We start from the raw sequence: 24,817 nt of genomic DNA, 5'->3' as shown, positions 1-24,817 counted from the left end.
GGTGACACCAGCTTCCTATAGGGTCAAGGTATGGACTCATGCTACCAGTAGTGACACCAACCTCTAAGGTCCAGGTATAGCCTCAGGGTACAAGTAGTGATACCAACCTCTTTAGGGTCCAGGTATGGCCTCATGCTACCAGTAGTGACACCAACCTCTATAGGGTCTAGGTATGGCCTCATGCTACCAGTAGTGACACCAACCTCTCTATAGGGTCCAGGTATGGCCTCATGCTACCAGTAGTGACACTGACTCTAGCCAAATGCAAAACTAGTGAGAAACGGTCAGAAAAGATCAGCAGAGAAAAAAAAATGTCGGTGGCCTCCACCTGTAAAACCCTTCCTGTTTTTGAGGTCGTCTCATTGTTGCCCATCTAGTGAACCTGTTGTTAATCAGTTTCAACTGCTTTGGTGTTAATGAAATGAACAACCCCCTCTGCTACTTTACGGACCAGATCAATATCCCAGGAGTTTACGTGACCTGGTGCTATACTCTGATTAACTGATTAAATTATTTGTAGCAGTATAGAATTTATTATTGATCCAACAAAATCACATCTGCAGAAGCTGAGTCCTGTGTTCTCTATAAGAGCCGCCTTAGCGATAAAGCGCCGCTAGATCCAACATTTTCAGAGGAAAGTAAATCAAATTTGACTTTTTCTCCTACAATAAAGTTGCTTTCTGATTTCACTGTGACGAAGCGAAGGACTACACAACGGAACCGGCTAAAGCCCCTCCCCCACTCTGCAAGAGCGTGACATAAAAAAAAAACTGGGTTCGTGTACATGAAAGCTGCAAGCAAAGCACAGAGAGGTGTCAAAGATCCTTTATAAATAGTATCAGACGAGTCAATAAATACCACCAAATTCATACAGGATGTGGTTACATCTCCCCCTACTGGGGGCTCTGATTATTCTTTAATTTTGCAAATATATTACATTATATTTAATGAGGAAATGCCGGTATGGACTGGAAAACAAAATATATTTATATGAACCGGGTAGTTTTGTTTTTTTTCTCCTTAATTCAGAAACTGCAAAGTCTTCCTGCTCCAGGAATTATACCTAGAAAAGAAAAGGAAAGGGGTGAGAATTGTATCACACGATATTCTGGATCATTGCCCCCCCCCCCAAAAAAAAGCATCAAAAATGAGCTCTGGACACAAAAACGATCAATTAAATATTTTTTTTATAAATCCACTTTGTGTGCACAAAAGGTGTGTCCCCCCTAAAGATGTGTTCTGACACGAAACGCATTGGGCGGAGCCTACTCGTGCCTGCATCGTGCACACCACTATTCAGGTAGCAATGTTGTTTTAATGCTGGATGTACTACCTATGTTTGTGATTACTAATGTCTACGATAAGCCTCTTGCTTTAAAGATATTGATCCCAATACTTTTGGTAATATAATGTATTTTAGAGAGCCACCTAGTGGTGTGTCAGGCTGTTGCAGCTGAGATGATGAAGTTTTAAATGCTGTATGGACAGCTCCTTCTGTATGGATAACATTACTTGGAGGAAACCTACAAAGTCTCTGTTGTCACAACACACCTCCCCCGCCTCCTGTCAAAGCGCGTTATGTGTACGCAAGTTTGCAGTACAATGTACGCCCCTTCTTCATTGCCACTTCATTCAGTATATAAAATACTCCCCCGACTACCATGTAAAATACATACAGTACATGTTATTCATCAATAAGAAACCTAAACCTAGGACGATGCAGCAAACAACCTCTTGGATGAGATGATCTTCACATCAGAGACCCCCCCCCCAACATCAACAGCAGAGGTTCCCCATCACATCAGAGGTCTCCCCATCACGTCAGAGGTGTCCGCATCACATCAGAGGTCCCCCCACCATATCAGAAGTCTCCGCATCACATCAGTCCCCCATCACATCAGAGGACCCCCCATCACATCAGTCCTCCATCACATTCAGAGGTTCCCCCATCACATCAGAGGTTCCCCCATCACATCAGAGGACCTCCCATCACATCAGTCCTCCATCACATTCAGAGGTTCCCCCATCACATCAGTCCTCCATCACATTCAGAGGTTCCCCCATCACATCAGAGGACCCCCCATCACATCAGATGACCCCCCCCCCCATCACATTAGAGGTCCCCCCATCACATCAGAGGACCCCATCACATCAGAGGACCCCATCACATCAGAGGACCCCACATCACATTCAGAGGTCCCCCATCACATCAGAGGTTCCCCCATCACATCAGAGGACCCCCCCCATCACATTAGAGGTCCCCCCATCACATCAGAGGTCCTCCATCACATTCAGAGGTCCCCCATCACATCAGAGGTCCTCCATTACATTCAGAGGTTCCCCCATCACATCAGAGGGCCCCCCCCATCACATTCAGAGGACCCCACATCAGATTAGAGGTCCCCCATCACATCAGAGGTCCTCCATCACATTCAGGGGGTTCCCCCATCACATCAGAGGACCCCCCCAATCACATTCCGAGGTCCCCCCATCACATCAGAGGACCCCCATCACATTCCGAGGTCCCCCCATCACATTCCGAGGTCCCCCCATCACATCAGAGGTTCCTTATCGCATGAGAGGTTCCTCCATCACATCAGAGGACCCCCCATCACATCAGTCCTCCATCACATTCAGAGGTTCCCCCATCACATCAGAGGACCCCCCATCACAATCAGTCCTCCATCACATTCAGAGGTTCCCCCATCACATCAGAGGACCCCCCATCACATCAGTCCTCCATCACATTCAGAGGTTCCCCCATCACATCAGAGGACCCCCCATCACATCAGATGACCCCCCCCATCACATTAGAGGTCCCCCATCACATCAGAGGACCCATCACATCAGAGGACCCCATCACATCAGAGGACCCCACATCACATTCAGAGGTCCCCATCACATCAGAGGTTCCCCCATCACATCAGAGGTCCCCCATCACATCAGAGGTCCTCCATCACATTCAGAGGTCCCCCATCACATCAGAGGTCCTCCATTACATTCAGAGGTTCCCCCATCACATCAGAGGGCCCCCCATCACATTCAGAGGACCCCACATCAGATTAGAGGTCCCCCATCACATCAGAGGTCCTCCATCACATTCAGGGGTTCCCCCATCACATCAGAGGACCCCCCATCACATTCCGAGGTCCCCCCATCACATCAGAGGACCCCCCCATCACATTCCGAGGTCCCCCCATCACATTCCGAGGTCCCCCATCACATCAGAGGTTCCTTATCGCATGAGAGGTTCCTCCATCACATCAGAGGACCCCCATCACATCAGAGGCCCCCCCATTACATTCAGAGGTTCCCCCATCACATCAGAGGTCCCCCATCACATCAGAGTTCCCCCATCACATCAGTGCCCCCCCCCCCCATCACCTCAGAGGTCCTGCCCATCACATCAGAGTTCCCCCATCACATCAGAGGTCCTGCCCATCACATCAGAGGTCCCCCCATCACATCAGAGGACCTCACATCACATTCAGAGGTCCCCCCATCACATCATAGGACCCTCCCATCACATTAGAGGTCCCCATCACATCACAGCCCCCCCATCACATCAGAGGTCCCCCATCACATCAGAGGTCCTGCCCATCACATCAGAGGTCCCCCCATCACATCAGAGGACCTCACATCACATTCAGAGGTCCCCCCATCACATCATAGGACCCTCCCATCACATTAGAGGTCCCCCATCACATCAGAGGTCCCCCATTACATTCAGAGGTTCCCCATCACATCAGAGGTCCCCCATCACATCAGAGGTCCCCCCCATCACATCAGTGCCCCCCCATCACCTCAGAGGTCCTGCCCATCACATTAGAGTTCCCCCCATCACCTCAGAGGTCCTCCCCATCACATCAGTGGACCTCACATCACATTCAGAGGTCCCCCATCACATCATAGGACCCTCCCATCACATCAGAGGTCCCCCATCACATCAGAGGTCCCCCATCACATCAGAGGTCCCCCATCACATTCAGAGGTTTCCCCATCACATCAGAGGTCCCCCATCACATCAGAAGTCCCCCCATCACATCAGAAGTCCCCCCATCACATCAGAAGTCCCCCCATCACATCAGAGGTCCCCTCATCACATTCAGAGGTCCCCCCGTAACATCAGAGTTCCCCCATTACATCAGAGGTTCCCCCATCACATCAGAGGAACCCCCATCACATCAGAGGAACCCCCATCACATTCAGAGTTCCCCCATCACATTAGAGCCCCCCCATCACATCAGAGGTCCCCCTCATCACATCGGAAGTCCCCCATCACATCAGAGGACCCCACATCACATTCAGAGGTCCCCCATCACATCATAGGACCCTCCCATCATATCCAGAGGTCCCCCATCACATCAGAGTGTCCCCCATCACATCAGAGGTCCCCCATCACATCAGAGGTCCCCCATCACATCAGAGGTCCCCTCATCACATTCAGAGGTCCCCCCCCATCACATTCAGAGGTCTCCTCATCACATCAGAAGTCCCCCAACACATCAGAGCCCCCTCCCTTCACATCACAGATCACCCATCACATCAGAGGTCCCTCACTTCACATTAGAGTCCCTTGTTCAAATCAGAGGTCCATCACTTCACATTAGATTCCCTTTATCACATCAGAGCTCCCCCCCACCTCCACATCAGAGGACCCCTCCATCACATCAGAGGACCCCCATCACATCAGAGCTCCCCATATTAAATTAGAGCCCACCCCTTCACATCAAAGGCCCCTTTGATATTTTGGGAATCCATCGCATCAAAGCCCTCCCTTACATCATAGGCCCTCATCAGCACAGAGACCCTCAATGTATGAGAGCCCCCCCCCCCCCCCTATACACATCAAATTACCTCCATGACGCAGTCCTTCTCCCGTCCATCATTAGATCAGAACCCCCACCCCCATCACTGAGTCCTCTCATCCATCTCTGATTTAGGGCAAACTGGGTCTCATCCTCGCAGCACCCCAGGGGAACTAAAGGAGCACCCTGGCTGAGAAATGCTGAAAGTACCTCACTTGCCGTCTTCATTATAGGAAATGTCTTTCACCACACACACCGATCAGCCATAACATTATGACCACTGACAGTCAACGTGAATAACATTAAAAAAAGGAATCTGAAAGTGGGTTGGATATATTAGGCAGCAAGTGAACATGTTGTCCCTGAAGTGGATTTGTTGAAAGTAGAAAGTATGGGTAACACAGCTTGTTGTGTATGGGGCCTGTGTAGCCGCAGACTGGTCAGGGTGCCCATGCCGTGTCCACAGCCAGAAGAACCTACAATGGGCACGTGAGCACCAGAAATGGAGCACGGAGCAATGGAAGGCGGCGGCACAGCATGGTTTGAGGAACGTAACAAGTTTGAGGTGTTGAATTCTCCAGATCTCAATCCAATTGTGCATTTGTGGGATGTGCTGCAAAAACAAGTCCAATCCATGGAGGCCCCAACCTACAGGACTTATAGGATCTTCTACTGACGGCTTGGTGCCGGATACCTCAGGGTACCTTACGAGGTCTAGTGGAGTCCCGTGCCTCAACAGGTCAGGGCTGTTTAGGTGGCAAAAAGGGGACCTGCTCCATATTGGGTGGGTGGTCTTAATGTCATGATGATCGGTGCATACTAAGACTGCATTGCCCAGGTGTGTGACAGGTACACTTTAAAAGACTTGGGAATCCCTCCAGATTTACGTCTGGACCAAGGTCAGCAAAGAAAACGGCGGGCAACAGAAATCGCCTCCTCGCCGTCATGTGACCGCACACAAAGTTGTGTTTGTTTGCCCAGGGATCGCTTGTTTCCAAGACACCACTGCTGGGATTTGAAGGATGGTCAACTTTTCCCAAACACTATAATCTCCCGCACAACAGAATGATAGAAACTACAAGGCGGTCACTGGACACCCGCCAATTACACCGAATAAATAGTGATTAGGAGACGGACGGGACAAAGGCGAGGCTGAGCAACGACAATTCATAGAAATGTTGATTTAAAGGAGCTTACACAAATATATTACTTTCTCCTTTCCTCTTTTTCCCCTCTAGTAGTTTGTGTCTCTGCCCCTCCCACAATGATGAGATTCCCTGCAGTAGTTTGCGTCTCTGCCCCTCCCACAATGATGAGATTTCCTGCAGTAGTTTGTGTCTCTGCCCCTCCCACAATGGTGAGATCTACTGCAGTAGTTTGTGTCTCTGCCCCTCCCACAATGATGAGATTCCCTGCAGTAGTTTGTGTCTCTGCCCCTCCCACAATGGTGAGATTTCCTGCAGTAGTTTGTGTCTCTGCCCACCCCCAATGATGAGATTCCCTGCAGTAGTTTCTGTCTCTGCCCCTCCCACAATGGGGAGATTTCCTGCAGTAGTTTGTGTCTCTGCCCCTCCCACAATGGTGAGATTTCCTGCAGTAGTTTGTGTCTCTGCCCCTCCCACAATGATGAGATTCCCTGCAGTAGTTTGTGTCTCTGCCCCTCCCACAATGATGAGATTTCCTGCAGTAGTTTGTGTCTCTGCCCCTCCCACAATGGTGAGATTTCCCACAGTAGTTTGTGTCTCTGCCCCTCCCACAATGATGAGATTCCCTGCAGTAGTTTGTGTCTCTGCCCCTCCCACAATGGTGAGATTCCCTGCAGTAGTTTGTGTCTCTGCCCCTCCCACAATGGTGAGATTTCCCACAGTAGTTTGTGTCTCTGCCCCTCCCACAATGGGGAGATTTCCTGCAGTAGTTTGTGTTTCTGCCCCTCCCACAATGATGAGATTCCCTGCAGTAGTTTGTGTCTCTGCCCCTCCCACAATGATGAGATTCCCTGCAGTAGTTTGTGTCTCTGCCCCTCCCACAATGGTGAGATTTCCTGCAGTAGTTTGTGTCTCTGCCCCTCCCACAATGGTGAGATCTCCTGCAGTAGTTTGTGTCTCTGCCCCTCCCACAATGGGGAGATTTCCTGCAGTGTACAGAGTGGATCAGTATGTAGTATTGTGTACAGCACAGTTTGTAGCTCCTAAGGCTCCGGTACTAAGGGCGGTGGCGGGGGCGGGGCGGGGGGGGCCGTGATCTCCTATATACACAACACAAAGGCTCTCCATGTGAAGTGCTCTGAGCTCCCCGCTGCCTCCGACATCCAGATTACCCAGAATCCTCCCCGACACCCAGAAAGACGGGTTTTGCAATCATCTCCGTTCTCTTCAGCGGATCTCAGACTTTCTACAGAGAATGCGGAACATCGTTCTGTGTGCAGCACCGCGGTCTATGTCAGAGATATAGTGTCTTGAAAAAGTATTCATACCCCTTGGAATGTTCCACATTTTGTCATGCTAAAATCCCAATAAAATACATTTATGTTTTTGGTTGTAACATGACAACATGTGGGGAATGTCAAGGGGTATGAATACTTTTTCAAGGCACTGTATATAAATGTATAATAATAATGGTGTGTGACTGTGGGGGGGGGGGGGGGGGGACATTAGAGTGTAAGCTCCTCTGTATAGAGACTGATGTGACTGTGGGGGGAGGGGACATTAGAGTGTAAGCTCCTCTGTACAGAGACTGATGTGACTGCGGGGGGGGGGGGGCATTAAAGTGTAAGCTCCTCTGTACAGACTGATGTGACTGTGGGGGGGAGGGGACATTAGAGTGTAAGCTCCTGTGTACAGAGACTGATGTGATTGCGGGGGGGGGGGGGGGGACATTAGAGTGTAAGCTCCTCTGTACAGAGACTGATGTGACTGTGGGGGGGGGGGGGGCATTAGAGTGTAAGCTCCTCTGTACAGAGACTGATGTGACTGTGGGGGGAGGGGACATTAGAGTGTAAGCTCCTCTGTACAGAGACTGATGTGACTATGGGGGAGGGGATATTAGAGTGTAAGCTCCTCTGTACAGAGACTGATGTGACTGTGGGGGAGGGGACATTAGAGTGTAAGCTCCTCTGTACAAAGACTGATGTGACTATGGGGGAGGGGACATTAGAGTGTAAGCTCCTCTGTACAGAGACTGATGTGACTGTGGGGGGGGGGGGGACATTAGAGTGTAAGCTCCTCTGTACAGAGACTGATGTGACTGTGGGGGAGGGGACATTAGAGTGTAAGCTCCTCTGTACAGAGACTGATGTGACTGTGGGGGAGGGGACATTAGAGTGTAAGCTCCTCTGTACAGTACAAAGACTGATGTGACTGTGGGGGGGAGGGGACATTAGAGTGTAAGCTCCTCTGTACAGAGACTGATGTGACTGTGGGGGGGGAGGGGACATTAGAGTGTAAGCTCCTCTGTACAGAGACTGATGTGACTGTCGGGGGGAGGGGACATTAGAGTGGAAGCTCCTCTGTACAGAGACTGCTGTGACTGTGGGGGGGGGGGGGGGAGGGGACATTAGAGTGTAAGCTCCTCTGTACAGAGACTGATGTGACTGTGAGGGAGAGGACATTAGAGTGGAAGCTCTTCTGCTACAGAGACTGATGTGATGTGGGGGGAGGGGACATTAGAGTGTAAGCTCCTCTGTACAGAGACTGATGTGACTGTGGGGGGAGGGGACATTAGAGTGTAAGCTCCTCTGTACAGAGACTGATGTGACTGTGGGGGGGAGGGGACATTAGAGTGTAAGCTCCTCTGTACAGAGACTGATGTGACTGTGGGGGGAGGGGACATTAGAGTGTAAGCTCCTCTGTACAGAGACTGATGTGACTGTGGGGGAGGGTACATTAGAGTGTAAGCTCCTCTGTACAGAGACTGATGTGACTGTGGGGGAGGGGGAGGGGGACATTAGAGTGTAAGCTCCTCTGGTACAGGGACTGATGTGTCTGGCTCAGTGTTTTCTGTACAGCGCTGTGGTATATGTCAGAGCTATATCAATACAAGATAACTATAGATGGATTCTTCTGGCTACGTACCGGTATCTGGCAGGACGTGCTGTCACATGCCGCTGGACAACACTTTTGGTTGTCGTTGCAGTAGGTGTCGGAGATACACTGAGTGGTCTTGATGCAGGTTGTCCCATTCAGAGGCTCCATAACAGGGGGACACGATCCCGGCTTATCTGGAGGGGGACATGGGGAGGAATCATTCATCAATCACTCAGATGATAAAATATCAGATCATCAAATCTATTCTGAGAAGTGAGCCTACATGTCCTGTGTTGGGTGGAGCTGAGCATTGCGCCCCCTTTAGTCAGGGCTCCTGGGAGAGATATGCCCCCCTCCCCCCTCCAAGAGGCGGAGAGCAGCTTTGTTTTCACTGATCCAAGCTTTATATTACCAAAAGTATTGGGACGCCTGCCTTTACACGCACGTGAACTTTAATGTCATCCCAGTCTTAGTCCGGAGGGTTCAATATTGAGTTGGCCCTTTGCAGCTATAACAGCTTCACCTCTCCTGGGAAGGCCGTCCACAAGGTTTAGGAGGGTGTCTATGGGAATGTTTGACCGTTCTTCCACGAGCCCATTTGTGAGGTCAGGCACTGATGTTGGACGAGAAGGCCTGGCTCACAGTCTCCGCTCTAATTCTTCCCAAAGGTGTTCTATTGGATTGAGGTCAGGACTCTGTGCAGGCCAGTCAATTTCCTCCACACCAAACTCGCTCATCCATGTCTTTATGGGCCTTGCTTTGTGCACTGGTCCAAATCATTTGGCAGAGGGGGGATTATGGTGGGGGGGTGGGTGTGGAGGGGGGATTATGGGGTGGGGGTTGTTTTTCAGGGGTTGGGTTTGGCCCCTTAGTTCCAGTGAAGGGAACTCTTAAGGCGTCAGCATACCAAGACATTTTTGGACAATTGAATGCTCCCAACTTTGTGGTTACAGTTTCCGGATGGTCCCTTCCTGTTCCGACATGACTGCCCACCAGTGCACAAAGCAAGGTCCATAAAGACATGGATGAGCGAGTTTGGGGTGGAGGAAATTGACTGGCCTGCACAGAGTCCTGGCCTCAACCCGAACACCTTTGGGATGAATTAGAGCAACATCGTCCAACATCAGTGCCTGACCTCACAAATACACTTCTGGAAGAATGGTCAAACATTCCCATAGACACCCTCCTAAACCTTGTGGACGGCCTTCTGACCTCAACCCGATAGAACACCTTTGGGAAGAATTAGAGCTGAGACTGTGAGCCAGGCCTTCACCGGTGCACAAAGCAAGGTCCATAAACACACGGATGAGCAAGTTTTGGTTGAGTGTTACCGATAGGGTTAGGGTTAGTGCTAGGGGTAAGGTTTACCTATAGGGTTAGCAATAGAGTAAAGGGTGCCTATAGGATTAGGAGTAGGGTTATGAGTTATCTATAGGGTTGACAATAGGAAGGGTTATCTATGGGGTTAGCACTATATTACCTATAGGGTTAGGATTTGTGCTGGGGTAAGGTTTACCTATAGGATTAGCAACAGAGTAAAGGTTACCTATAGGGTTAGAGTTAACATTAGGGTAGGGTTACCTATAGGGTTAGGGTTAATTCTAAGTTGAGTGTTACCTATAAGGTTAGGATTAGGGCTAGGGTAAGGTTTACCGTTAAGGTTAGAACTAGTGCTAGGGTAAGGTTAACCTATAAGGTTAGCAGTTGGTTCAGGGTTCCCTATAGCGTTGGAGTTAACCTTACGGTAGGGTTACCTATAGGGTTAGAACAAGTTGAAGGGTAAGGTTAACCTATAGGCTTAGCAGTTGGATCAGGGTTACTTATAGAGATAGAGTTAAAGAGGAAGTAAACCCTGATGGGTTTACTTCCTTTTTGATTCCCTGCAAACGGTAAAGCATAATGGACTACTATGCATCGCATCGCATCGCATCGCATCGCATAGTAGTCCATTATGTGTCAGTTACCTGCCACAGGAGCCAGCGAAGTCACCGCTGTCCCCTGTAGTCCGGAGCCTCCATCTTCTCAGTGGGTCTCGCTGTTCCGCCGCTGTCATTCGACGAAGCCGCGATGACGTCACTCCCACGCATGCGCACGGAACCCGCCACTCACGACATATCGCCATTGATGGCAGCGCGCTCAGTGCGCTTGCGCGCCGCTGTCTACGGCGCATGCGCCATAGACAGCGGTGCCTGTCTTTCGGCAAATATCTCCTAAACCGTATAGGTTTGGGAGATATTTCTTGGACCTACAGGTAAGCCTTAATCTAGGCTTACCTGTAGGTCAAAGTGGTTTGTAAGGGTTTACAACCACTTTAACGGGTAGGGTTAGCTATAGGGTTAGGGTTAATTCTCGGTTGAGTGTTACCTATAAGGTTAGGGTTAGTGGTAGGGTAATGTTTACAGTAGGAGGTGGGTTACCTAAGGCGACCCTTACCCTATTGATAACCCTAAAGGTAAAACCTACCCCTAGCCCTATACGTAACACCCAACCTAGAAGTAACCCTACCATAATGTTAACTCTATCCCTATAGGTAACCCTTATACCCTAGTATTAATTCTAATGCCATGTACCCACGGCCGGACTTTTTCGACAGCAAAGGTCAGACGGAACGAGTCGGTCAGGACAATTCGATCGTGTGCGGGCTTTGTCGGACCTTTGCTGTTCGAAAAATCAGACGAATTTTAGATTTAGAACATGTTTCAAATCTTTCCGACGGACTCGAGTGCGGTCGAAAAATCCGTTCGTCTGTATGCTAGACCGACGGAGGAAAACCGACGCTAGGGCAGCTATTGGCTACTGGCTATGAATTTCCTTAATCTAGTCCGGTCGTACGTCATCACGGTCGAATCCCTTCAGACTTTGGTGTGAGTGTGTGTGGCCCAAGTCCGTACGTTCAGAAAAGTCAGTCGGAAGTCCGCCGAAAGTCCGTCGGGACGACCATAAGACCTAGTCTGCCGGAAAGTCCGGTCGTGTGTCATTACTCTATTGGATACATTTTACCAATTAGGTGTACATGGACTTTAACCTTAAGAGGGTATTCCTTTTATTGGGAGAGATTTCACTCCGGGTGGAGTACCTCTGCAATGCTTACCTACTGGCACCAGGCACTGGTAGCCATCACAGCCGGTCTTGCAGCATTTCTGGCTTCCCCCACATTCAGTGTCATTGTTGCACCGTTTAGTAAAGCACACCCCTAGAGTCAGCTCCTCTGGAGGGGGGCATTTCCCAGGTTTGTCTGAAAGAGATGAGACATCATGAGTCAGGTAGCAGAGCCACAACTGCCTTCTGTCATTCTTATTATTCTAATGAGTTTTATAGAGACGTCTTTGGCTGCCAGTGTGATGGGAAGACTTCAGCACTGAATTGCTCAAGGGCTTCGTGGCATGCAGTCAAGTTCAAATTCCCATGAGGGGATCCCAGGCAGAACAACAGCCATCTCTCAGACTCCACCCTCAGGGAAAGTGGCTACATAGAGGGAAGGCCATCACCCACACTTGTGCCATCAAACATTACAGACCAAGTCCAGTTGAATGTAACGAAATACTGGCTATGTTACATGAAGGACCTGCTATGAACAATTCTCCACCTCTGCATCCATGAATACCTGCTGGACGACCTGGGGGTGCATGCAGCTAAGCCCAACTTTACCATTAGGGGGTCTTTAGTGGAACACCAGCTATATCAGACTCAACCCTCAAGGGGATGCCTGCAGCTAAGCCCAACTCTACCATTAGGGGGTCTTTGGTGGAACACCCTCCACCCTGAAGGGGGTGCCTGCAGCTAAGCCCAACTCTAGGGGGGGGGGGGGGTCTTTGATGGAACACCAGCTATCTCAGACTCCACCCTCAAGGGGGTGCCTGCAGCCAAGCCCAACTCTACCATTAGGGGGTCTTTGGTGGAACACCAGCTATCTCATTCTCCACCCTCAAGTGGGTGCCTGCAGCTAAGCCCAACTCTACCATTAGGGGGTCTTTGGTGGAACACCCTCCACCCTGAAGGGGGTGCCTGCAGCTAAGCCCAACTCTACCATTAGGGGGTCTTTGGTGGAACCCCCTTTACCCTGAAGGGGGTGCCTGCAGCTAAGCCCAACTCTACCATTAGGGGGTCTTTGGTGGAACACCAGCTATCTGACTCCACCCTCAAGGAAAATAGTTGCAATGAGGAAAGGTCACCATCCGCACTCAAGCCATCCAACATTACAGAACAAGTCCAGTTGAATGTAACCAAATACTAGCTATGTTATGCGAAGGACCTGTTATGGGCACCTATTCAACTTTGAATTCATGAGTACCTGTTGTGACCTGGGGGTAGCCTGCGGCTTAGCCCAAACGCCCATGAGGGTGTCCTCGGTGTACCACCAGCTATGTCATAGACTCCACCCTTAGGGAAAGTGGTTGCAATGAGGAAGGGTCACCACTGGCACCATTGCATCCACCATTACAGAACAAGTCCTGTTGAATGTAGCCAACGACTATCTACGTTATTGTATATGATTAATTACACACAAGAGAGCTATTTACAGTATATTGTTGTCAGCAGTGGCGTAACTAGAACCTTCAGGGCCCCAATGCAAGAAACCATGAAGGGCCCCCCTGAACCCCAGCCAGGGCCCTTCCCTTCGAGTCTGGCGGTGGAACTCTAGGGCGTGGTCACAGGTATGACCTTTGTGAGCCCTGTAGTTCCACCAGTGGTATCATTAGTTTTTTTTTATAATTTTTTTAAATTCTTAGGTGCCCCATTGGGGGACTGTCCCTAGGCAGGATGGGGTCCCTGTCCCCAGAAGAGATGAGGTCCTTTTCTCCAGGGCAGATGTAGTTACTGTCCCAGGTGAGAAGGGGTCCCGGTCCCCAGGGGAGGTGGGAGTCCCTGTCCCCACGTAAGAAGGGGTCCCTGTCCCCAGGGGGAGAGGGAGGGGGTATGTAATGGTGTGTGGGGGATGGGGTCCTCTCACTCACCATGACCAAGCTGTAGGCCGCGCACTCATCCATGTTGGCCTGGGCTCCATCCAGTGTGCTGGATGAGTCCATCAGCATATCTCCCAGAAAGACATTTCATCATCTGTGTATGGGGGAGGAGGAGGGTTGGCAGACAAGCCTGCAGTGTCCTCCGGGGGGCTCTCATAGGGCTGCACTGCATCTGGGTGCTTAAAGTTTGTTTACCCGGGAGAAGTATGCAGTGCAGTGTGGGCCGGACTCGGGGGAGGGCGGGACTCTGGCCGGGGAGAACAGATATCGGACTGAGCGGCAATGCATGGAGCAGGATAGGGGTACTATGAGGAGCCGGCTGAGGACACAGGTCATGCGGGGAATGCACAACTAAAGAGCAGCCAGTGCGATAGTCGAGCATGGAGCTCTGCTTGTCACTCTCCACCTCCAGCCACCCGTGTGCATGGTGCACTGGTACCCCTAGCTGCCTATGCTGCTGCTGGCCATATGTAGAGGGGGCTGCATGGGCCCCTTGCATCACAGGGCCCAGTTGCGGTCGCAACTGCTGCACCCCCTATAGTTACGCCCCTGGTTGTCAGGAATCTTGAATCCATCCACCACATTTCCTCAGCACGAATCCCTCTAAAACCTTAAAAAGCATTCACATAGAGGAAATAGAGATTTATTGTGGGTAAGTGAGAAATATTTTCCATTGGGTTATTCTTTTCAATGTTTCTGGAATATACTGAAGGGGAGATACTTCTTTCTCTGTTTGGACTGCCTGCCCACAAATAGGCAACAAAACCTAAACATAAGCCAGGGGTTCAGATGCGGTGAGTGACAACATGAACACCCACATGTGTTATTTATAGACTCGTTATTAGGAGGTTCGATGCTGGAGAAGAAAAAGGAATCTCTTTCCCAATACATTGTTTTTTTTTTCTTATAATCTTCAAGTTCAATCAAAAGTCGTTATGAAATAGTTATTTGCTTTAGATCTGACAGGAGACTGGAAAACAGCGGCTAAAACCGAATCGACTCTTACCCAACAAAGTCAAAATATTTAAATAGGGATTAAGCCTAACTTCAAACTGAACCCAACCCCTTGGCTGTTTGCCAAAATGTTGAATAAGCTGCCCATATTTAACAAGTTTGCCCGTTCGAATCCTCAGCTGCTAGAATGCAAACAGCCAGGGGTGACCCGCGAGGTCATTGGCCAAATATAGTCATGACCGTATTTGGTCAATGCCATCATCCAGAATCCCCGGCTGCTTTGTTTACATTTCCAGCAAAGCCATCAAATCACATTGTCCACCATTGTGGATCCATCATCAGAAGACGACCCGCCGGCACGTTGACCTACCACTGTATGATCCTGCCCCGCCGCACTACCTTTGCTAAATTACAGACCCGCGGCAGTGCTGGAACGTAAACACAGAGGTGGGGATCATGGGTGACATCATTGGCTAAATATGGTCATGAACATTCCTGGTCAACTATGTCATCCGGGGTCCTCAGTGCTGTTATTTTCAAACACCAGCCAGGGAGCTGTCATTTAGTCACAGTGAGGCTGAGCAGCATCATGGAGTGGCAGGTCATTGTGGAGTTGAGGAAATATCATCAGGTAGAGAGTCTTCATAAATGACAATAATTCTACAGCACTGGAGGATGTGATTGAGGATCAAATAACATCAGACAACAAAGGATGGTACGGAATTCTCTATTTCGTTTTTAGATTTTTTGGGGGGGGATAAGTAACTTGGGGTACTACAGTGGACACCCTGACCAGTCTGCAGGTACACAGACCCATACACAACAAACTGCAATGCTCTGTGTGTTCCGACACCTTTCTATCAAAACCAGTATTCACTTCTTCAGCAATTTAAGCTCTAGTAGCTCTTCAATTGGATCAGACTACACAGGCCAGACTTCACTCTCCATATCCATCAATGAGCCTTCCCTCCCCGCCTCCATCAATGAGCCGACCCCCCACCTCCATCATTAAGCCTTCCCTCCCCGCCTCCATCAATGAGCCTTCTCTCCCCATCTCTATGAATGAGCCTTCCCTCCCCACCTCCATCAATGAGCTTTCCATACCCACCTCCATTAATCAGCCTTCCCTCCACACCTTCATCAGCAGTTCCCTCCCCACCTCCATCATGGAGCCCTCCCTCCCCCACATCCATCAATAAGCCTTCCCCCCCCAACCTCCATCAATGAGCCTTCTCTCCCCATCACCATCAATGAGCCTTCCCTCCCCACCTCCATGAATGAGCCTTCCCTTCCCACCTCCATCAGCAGTTCCCTCCCCACCTCCTTCATGGAGCCCTCCCTCCCCCACCTCCATTCATGAGCCTTGCCTTCCCAACTCCCATCAACGAGCCCCCCCCCCCCATCAATCAGACTTTCCTCTGCAACTCCATCAATGAGCCTTCCCTCCCCTCCCCCATCATTGAGCCTTCCTTCCCCACCTCCATTAACAAGCCTTCTCTCCCCACCTCCGTCAATGAGCCTTCCCTCCTCACCTCCATCAGTGAGCCTTTCCTCTGCAACTTCATCAATGAGCCTTCCCTCCCAGCTTCCAATAATGAGCCTTCCCTCCCCTCCCCCATCAATGAGCCTTCCTTCCCTACCTCCATTAACGAGCCTTCCCTCCCCACCTCCATTAACGAGCCTTCCCTCCCCACCTCCATCAATAAGCCTTCCCTCCCCACCTCCATCAATGAGCCTTCCCTCCCAGCTTCCAATAATGAGCCTTCCCTCCCCTCCCCCATCAATGAGCCTTCCTTCCCTACCTCCATTAACGAGCCTTCCCTCCCCACCTCCATCAATAAGCCTTCCCTCCCCACCTCCATCAATGAGCCTTCCCTCCCCTCCCCCATCAATGAGCCTTCCTTCCCTACCTCCATTAACAAGCCTTCTCTCCCCACCTCCATCAAGGAGCCTTCCCTCCCAGCTTCCAATAATGAGCCTTCCCTCCCCTCCCTCATCAATAAGCCTTCCCTCCCCACCTCCATCAATGAGCCTTCCCTCCCCTCCCCCATCAATGAGCCTTCCCTCCCCACCTCCATTAACGAGCCTTCCCTCCCCACCTCCATCAATGAGCCTTCCCTCCCCACCTCCATCAATGAGCCTTCCCTCCCCACCTCCATTAATGAGCCTTCCCTCCCCACCTCCATCAATGAGCCTTCCCTCCCCACCTCCATCAATGAGCCTTCCCTCCCCATCTCCATCAATGAGCCTTCCCTCCCCACCTCCATCAATGAGCCTTTCCTCCCCGCCTCCATTAATGAGCCTTCCCTCCCCACCTCCATCACTGAGCCTTCCTTGTCCACCAATGAGCCTTCTTTCTCCACCTCCATGAATGAGCCTCCCCTTCTCCATCAATGAGCCTTCCCTCCGCACCTTCATCAATGAGACTCCACTCTCCTCCTCCACCATTGAGCCTTCCCTCCCCACCCCCATCAATGAGCCTTCCTTTCCCCCCTCCATCAATGAGACTCCCCTCCCCACCTCCATCAATGAGCCTTCTCTCCCCACCTCCATCAATGAGCCTTCACACCCCACCTCCATCAATGAGCCTTCCCTCCCCACCTCCATCAATGAGCCTTCCCTCCCCACCTCCATCAATGAGCCTTCCCTCCCCACCTCCATCAATGAGACTCCCCTCCCCACCTCCATCAATGAGCCTTCCCCATCCCCACCTCCACCAATGAGCCTTCCCTCCCCATCTCCATCAATGAGCCTGTCACCAGTTGGCTGGTTTTCCTTCCTTGGACCACTTTTGATCGGTCCAGACCACTGCAGACTGGGAACATCCCACAAGAGCTGCAGTTTTGGAGTTGCTCTGACGCAGTTGTCTAACTGTAAACTGCAGCCCATGGGCCGAATGCGGCCCTTTTCCTGTATCCCACCCTCAGGGGAAACTGTTCTTTCCACTGATACCAACAAGTGAACAGCATACCTTCCACTGACACCAGGAGTGGGAAACCATTCTTCTCACCGACACCAACAATGGGCCATTTTTCCTTACACTAACACCAATGATGTGACACTATTCCTCCCATTGACAGCAGCAATGGAGCATCATTTTTCCCACTGATCTAAAAAAATGAGGCACTATTCCTCCCATTAATACCAATGATAGGGCACTATTGCTCCTTCTACTGACTACAGGCGCTCCCACTGTTACTGAAGCATTTTCTATTCTCAATGGCCACTCCGGCCCCTCTAAAGTCAGTAAGGACAGAAGGACAGTAACCTGGCCCTTTGTTTAGAAAGTTTGGAGACCTCTGGTCTAGACATAATTTGGTCCTTGTAAAAGTCCCCCGAATCCTTACGCGAGTCCATTTTTTCTGCACATCAACTTCAGGGGCCACATGTTCACTTACTGCCTAATATATCCCACTTACTTTCAGATGCCGTTGTAATGTGATAATCAACGTTATTCACGTAACCTGTCAGTGGTCAGAATGTTATGGCTGATCGGTGAAGATGCCGACGCCATTCATTCACTTTTTACCCTTATAAAATGTAATAAAAGGGTAGGATGCATTTTAACTGGAGAGCGCTAAAACCGTCTTATTCTTCTTGACGAAGTTCCAAAATTAAATTATTATAAACCCCAATAATTTGTAAGAAAAAAAAAAGGGGGGGGGGGGGAAATCTTGCAAAACAGACATGGAACACAATGAAAAAAAGAGAAAGAATTGCTGAGGTTGTAATACTGAATAGTTGCATAACAGTTATAAAAATGACTCTGGGATTATAACCGATTGCTGATTTATAGGACGATTGTTTAGCGAATACCTCCTGGTGAGTATCTGGAGTGATCGCGCCTTTTTGTCTTTAAAACAATCCCCGATGTTTATGAATAATCCATTACATTGTGTAGCATTTTCTAATACCAGAAATTATATTTTAGAAGGAAAATGTTTAAAGCAAAAATACCCCCTGATGGCATCAAATGCACCGTTCTGCTGTTGATGATATTGTCTACAACGGACCAACATGCTGTTCTATGTTTTGGTGAACCTCTTAGGCCCCTTCCACATGGGGCAGAATCTGCCTGCTCATCCCCCGCTGAGCAGGAGGATGAATGGTCTGTGTCCGCTCCACTTATGCAGAGCGTGCACAGACACAGCCTGTTCTCCTCTATGGGCAGTTGAATGCAGTGGCGGCTCGTGGTTTCTTGTTTGGATGGGGGGTGGCAAACAACCACCAACACCCCCCCCCCCCCCCAGGGCACCTCAAAGCCCCCCCTGCTTGTTGTCTGCTGGTGGGTCCACTTACCCCATCTAGGTATCGGGCAGCGGTGGACATCAAGGAGCAACAGGGATCGGGGCATCGGCGGACATCAGGAGGGCATTGGGTAGCGGCTCCTGTGTCTTCTCCTCCTCCATGCTTACGCCGTGCGTCTCCTCCCCTCCTCCTAGCCATCCAATGGGGAATCGCCTGTCCTTTCAGCCAAGCGGATGACAGGTATCAGACCCGCTTCCCAATTGGCCAGGAGAGGGGGATCAGTGTTGCAACAGCGAATTTTCATTTTCTGTTGTAACACCTGGGTGGGCTCGTAGCGCAATGCTCTGTGCCACAAGCCCACCCTATTTTGAGACCTTTTGGAGCCTCTGGCTCTAATCGAATGCTTAAAAAAAAAACACCCCCGTCGCTGTAATTCGGGCGCCCGGCGTTCAGAAAGGGGCTGGACGCATGAATGGGGGGTGGTGGTGGTGATGGCTAGAGCATCACATCGCTAGAAGATGGAGGGGGGGGTGGCCACGGATAGAGGAGGCAGCGCTCGGGCGCTCCTAATGGATGGGCCTCAACGGGATTGGATGTAAAAGGACCACCTGTCTGTTTACATCCGACTGCCATCCAATTCACTAGATGGATGGGGAACGGATCCCCATCCATCTGTTTTTAGCAGATCGCATTGGACTAGATAACGGCGGGTGTAAAAGGACACATGTCTGTTTACATCTGCCGCTCCATAGAGGACAATGGATGGTCCTGAAAAACCGACAGGCGGACCAGATCAGTCCACTCGTGTAAAAGGGGCCTAAACTAAAGAATTTAAAAATAAATGTACCATTGGGGGGTAAAGGACCTCTAGCTAAGAGCCTATGGAATAAAATACCCCACATTGTCTCATTGATAGGCGACTGAGACTTATAGGGGTCGGTTTACCAAAACTGAAGAGTAGAGAATCTGGTGCAGTTCTGCAATCAGCTTCCAGGTTTTATTGTCAAAGCTTAAAAGAGAATATGGGATTTAAAAAAAAATATATTAATCATACTTACCTAGGTGGATGCAGCATCGCTCTGATGCTGCATTTGTCCCCCCGCCTGCTGTAAGGCAGGGAATTGAGCGATCATAAAAAAAAAGCCAATCACTCGGTTCTCAGAGCTCACTGAGCAAAGAGCTGGCGACTGTCAGTCACCGCTCTCTGCTCGCTGCCACCCCCCCCCCCCCCCCCCTCATCCCCACACTCACTGGAGCTTGGGCTGTGGAGGGGGGCATGAGCACGGCTCAGGCTCTCAGTGACCTGCTAAGAGGCTGAGCCAGGTGCCCGTCCAGCCATGTGGGAAGATCCTGACCATATTGTCGTGATCTTGCCCCAGCCTGGACCAACTCTGTGACAGACTTCAGCCCGCTGTCAGCTGAAAACGGGTCACAGGAGTGCAGAGCGATCTGCACTGTTGTGATCCGCAGAAGTACAGCCAAATGAGCTTTGGTTGTACTACTTCTTTAATTGAAGAAGCTGAAATTAGAACCCGATTGGCTCCCATGCACAGCTGCACCAGATTTTCCACTCTCAAGTTTTAGACCGGGTTCACACTTATGCGTGTTAGGTTTAATGCATTTTTCTGGCACTATCGGGTGCTTTTTGGTTTTTGAACACACAATTGTAGCACGTTTTTGATGTGTTTGGGGGGGTTGTCTAATAGGAAAGTATGAGAGGCTTTGTTGATGGAATGCAACTTTGACGAGACTCGAGTGCCAGAGAGTGTGAAAGTCACATCAAAGTTGCACGCCATAAAAGCAGGACTGTCAAACTTTGCTTAAGAAAATGCAAAACGCATCGAAAATGCAACCCTTGCGTTTTTGGAGCGAGTGCATTGAAGTCTATTACACGCAAAATGCAATTTGCTGTGGGAAAAAATTCACTGACCCTTTCCCCCCAAAAAAAATTCAGCAGCTCAAAAAACACACAGATGTGAACTAAATCCATAGGAAACCATGTTAAATTGACTGTATTGTTTCTACAAAGCGCAAAATGCACTAAAATATGTATAGGCATGAACTAAGGGTTAATAAACGAACCCCAAAGGGTCATAAGATCTCCTAGTTGATTTGTCACCTCTGTGAGGTTTTGCAAAGGTCTTTCCTAAATTAATTCCTATTTGGCCAAAGGGAGTTCTGTGCTGTTCTCAGGGCCAGATTAACGTAGGGTCTATTGGAGCTGCAGCTTCAGGCCCCCTACCTTAATATGGTCCCAGCAGGGACGGACTGACCATTTGAATACTGCACTGCATGAGACGGTCCTTGTACCTCCTGCAGCAAGGGGAATCTGAAAGTCGGGGTTATGGGTGCGGCGGGCAATCACAAGCACCACCACCATGACAGCCTCCCTCTATGGCTCTCCATGAAGCAGCTGAAAGCCACTCCACCTCCTCTAGAGGCAGATCGGTGCTTGTAATTGCGCCTCCACCCCCATACTGATCACCCCAGACTGTCCATTAGCTTCCCCCTGCTCTGGGCCCCCCATGTGTATGCAGTACTGACACCTTCCACTGCTCCATTCTCCCAAAAAAGTATTGTGAAAAAAAATGTAAAATTATTAGATTGTAAGCTCTTCTGAGCAGGGCCCTCTTAATCCTCTTGTATTTTATTGTATTGTAACTGTATTGTCTCCTTTTTATATTGTAAAAGTGCTGTGTAAATTGATGGTGCTATATAAATCCTGAATAATAATAATAATAAAATAATAAAAAAATTAAAAAAAACTCCAACAAATAATAATAAATGAAGAAAATAATTCAAATATTAATAAATAATTTAAAAAAAATAAGGGCTCATTCACATGGGTTCTCTTGCACATACAGTGTGAATGAGGGGTTTGTTTAAAATATTTAATTTACTTAAACAAAAAAATCTTTTCATTTTATTTATTTCCATAAAAAGGCCCATCAAAATCCTCAGCACCGGGCCCATGATACTCTTAATCCGGCCCTGGCTGTTCTCTGATAATTCATCCATTAAAGCGGAGGTCCACCCTAAAGTGGACCTCCGCTCATCGGAACCCTCCCCCCCTCCGGCGCCACAATTGGCACCTTTCAGGGGGGAGGGGGTGCAGATACCTGTACAGTACAGGTATTCTGCACCCACTTCTGGGATAGCTCTCTGCGGAAAGGGGCGTAGATTACGCCCCTTTCCGCAAGTGCCCGCCCCTTTCCGCAAGTGCCCCGCTGCCTGCTGGGAAACACACAGATCCCAGAGACAGCGGGGACCGTCCTTATTGCGCAGCGCGATTCGCGCATGCGCAGTAGGGAACCGGGAAATGAAGCCGAAAGGCTCCATTTCCTGATTCCCATACCCAAGATGGTGGCGGCAGCACACGATAGACGATCTAGAGATCGGCTTTGGGTGCTGACATCGCGGGCGCGCTGGACAGGTAAGTGTCACGATTTTAAAAGTCAGCAGCTGCAGTATTTTTAGCTGCTGGCTTTTAAAAAAAAAAAAAACGCGGAGTCCCGGCGGACTCCCGCTTTAACAATCATTATTAGCAAGCTACAAAGTATCGGAATAAAATGTAACAAAAAAAAAAAAAACTTAGAACATCCTCAGCAAAAGGCAAAATATTTTACCAATTGATGTAGCTAAAAGTTGTCATCGAAATCATTATTTTTTATATTATAATAAAGTATCAACTTCTAACTTTGTAGCAAAAGCGATAACATCCTCAGCAAAGGCAAAGTTCCAAACATTATTGGCAAACCAGCTACAAAGTAATAAATATAAATAAAATGTAACAAAAATATTTAACATTCTGAACAAAGGCTAAATATTATATCATCCGCTGTAGCTTTAATCCTAAAAAGTTGACCCCAAAATCATTTTTTGTACATTACAAAGTATCAATTTATAACTTTGTAGCAAAAGTGATAACATCCTCAGCAAAGACAAAGTTCCAAACTTTAGGATTTTACAGTTGACCTAAAAATCATTATTGGCAAACCAGCTACAAAGTAATAAATATATATAAATACAGAAATGTATACATAAATAAATAAAATGTAACAAAAATATATAACATTCTGAACAAAGGCTAAATATTATATCATCCGCTGTAGCTTTAATCATGAGTGCTCATGCACACGGACGTTTTAAAAAACTGGCTGCAAAGCTAGCTCCGACGCCTGGAAAAATCGGCGTTAAAAACGCGATTTTTACCGTGTTTTGCATTGGCGTTTTTGCGCGTTTTTTGCACGTTTTTTAGCGTTAAGTAGCGTTTTTAAAGAAACAAATCTATTGGCTATAGCACTCAGAAAAGAAAATATGTTGCGCGTTTATGCGTGTTTTCCCGCGATTCGCGTTTTTACAGCTCTAGCTCCGTGCCACGGAACGCACCCTGGGGTTTTTTTACAGCTTAAAAACGCCTATGCCATTTGCAGCTTAAAAACGCCTAGGTGGGCATGAAGCCATAGACTAACATGGACAGGCGTTTTTAAGCTGCAAAAAACGCTCAAAAAAGCGGCTGTAAAAACGTCCGTGTGCATGAGGCCTTAAAAGTTGACCCCAAAATCATTTTTTGTACATTACAAAGTATCAATTTATAACTTTGTAACAAAAGCGATAACATCCTCAGCAAAGACAAAGTTCCTTACAAAGTACTTTATTTTACTAACTTCAGGATTTTACAGCTGACCTAAAAATGAATATTGGCACACAAGCTCTAAAGTATCAAAAAAAATAAAAAATAACAAAACTATAACATCCTCAACAAAGTTCTTCACAATTTTATCAACTGCTGTAGCTTTAGCATTTTAAAGTTGACCTCCCGATTTTTAGGACAGACCCTCAAACCTCAGCGTCCCCTTTGAATCCGGCGTCTTACCTGCCTCAGTGTCCCCCTGAATAAAGACGAGTCCCACTAGAAGAGGCACCAGGAGGCACAGTACAATCTTCATGCTGCCTTCGGTCCCTGTAAAAAACCCAAATAGCATTTAAAGGCAGGTGTAGTGGGTGGGTCAGCCCTGGGTCTGGTACCGCCCCACCCCCTTCACCTGTTACCTGAGTCCCCAGGTACAGCTTAGGAATGTCCCCCCCCCCCCCGGGGGTCATGTGACTGAGAACTTGTCATCAGCACTTGTTGCTGCAAGGAACCTGAAGAGATTGAATAGCAGGTTTGTTGCGGAGAGGATTGTGACATCTTGTACAATGATAAGAAGGCACAGCGAGTACAGACTGGACTTCACAATCACATACCGGTCCCCGTATACTATAGTCCTGTACACCCGGAGCGTCGTGTTTGTTTTATACCCTCATCTCCTAAAAAATGTAATATGATATATCGGTACAAACCAGACTTCCTCTAAAAGGCACAGTTCAAATACAGCGCCTTGCAAAAGTATTCACCCCCCTGGGCATTTTTCAGGTTTTGTTGCCTCACAACCTGGAATTAACATGGATTGTTTGAGGATTTGCATCATTTCATTTACAGAACACGCCCACAACTTTGAAGATTTTTTTTTTTATTATTGTGAAGTAAACAACAAATAGGACAACATAACAGAAAAAGTCAATGTGCAGAACTATTCACCCCCCTAAAGTCAGTACTTTGTAGAGCCGCCTTTTGTGGCTATCACAGCTCTGAGTCGCTTTGGATGAGTCTCTATGAGTCTTCCCACATCTCACCACTGAGGTTTCTGCCCCATTCCTCCTCCTTGCAAAACTGCTCCAGCTCCTTCAAGTTGGATGGTTTGCTCTTGTGATCAGCAATCTTTAAGTCTGACCACAGATTTTCTATTGGATTGAGGTCTGGGCTTTGACTAGGCCATTC

The 24,817-nt window shown here is 48.8% G+C and overlaps 1 protein-coding gene across 1 annotated transcript; it reads right to left on the bottom strand.

Annotated features, from left to right (window-relative positions):
* Window positions 1-876: 876 nt before the first annotated feature.
* On the bottom strand, window positions 877-24,033 carry LOC143957989 (nigwaprin-a-like). The gene is made up of 4 exons (XM_077467431.1): window positions 23,873-24,033; window positions 11,922-12,065; window positions 8,879-9,024; window positions 877-1,063 (listed from the first exon to the last, which is right to left on the bottom strand). Exons 1-4 carry the CDS (start codon window positions 23,979-23,981, stop codon window positions 1,058-1,060), a joined length of 405 nt encoding a protein of 134 aa, XP_077323557.1. The 5' UTR covers window positions 23,982-24,033; the 3' UTR covers window positions 877-1,057.
* Window positions 24,034-24,817: the final 784 nt, after the last annotated feature.

Source organism: Lithobates pipiens, unplaced genomic scaffold, assembly GCF_037356315.1.
Source record: "Lithobates pipiens isolate NorthernLeopardFrog02 unplaced genomic scaffold, aLitPip1_a1.2 Scaffold_56, whole genome shotgun sequence".
Classification (NCBI taxonomy): Eukaryota; Metazoa; Chordata; class Amphibia; order Anura; family Ranidae; genus Lithobates; species Lithobates pipiens.
The sequence above is the reverse complement of the archived record's forward strand: the minus strand, read 5'-3'. Positions and strand labels throughout refer to the sequence as shown.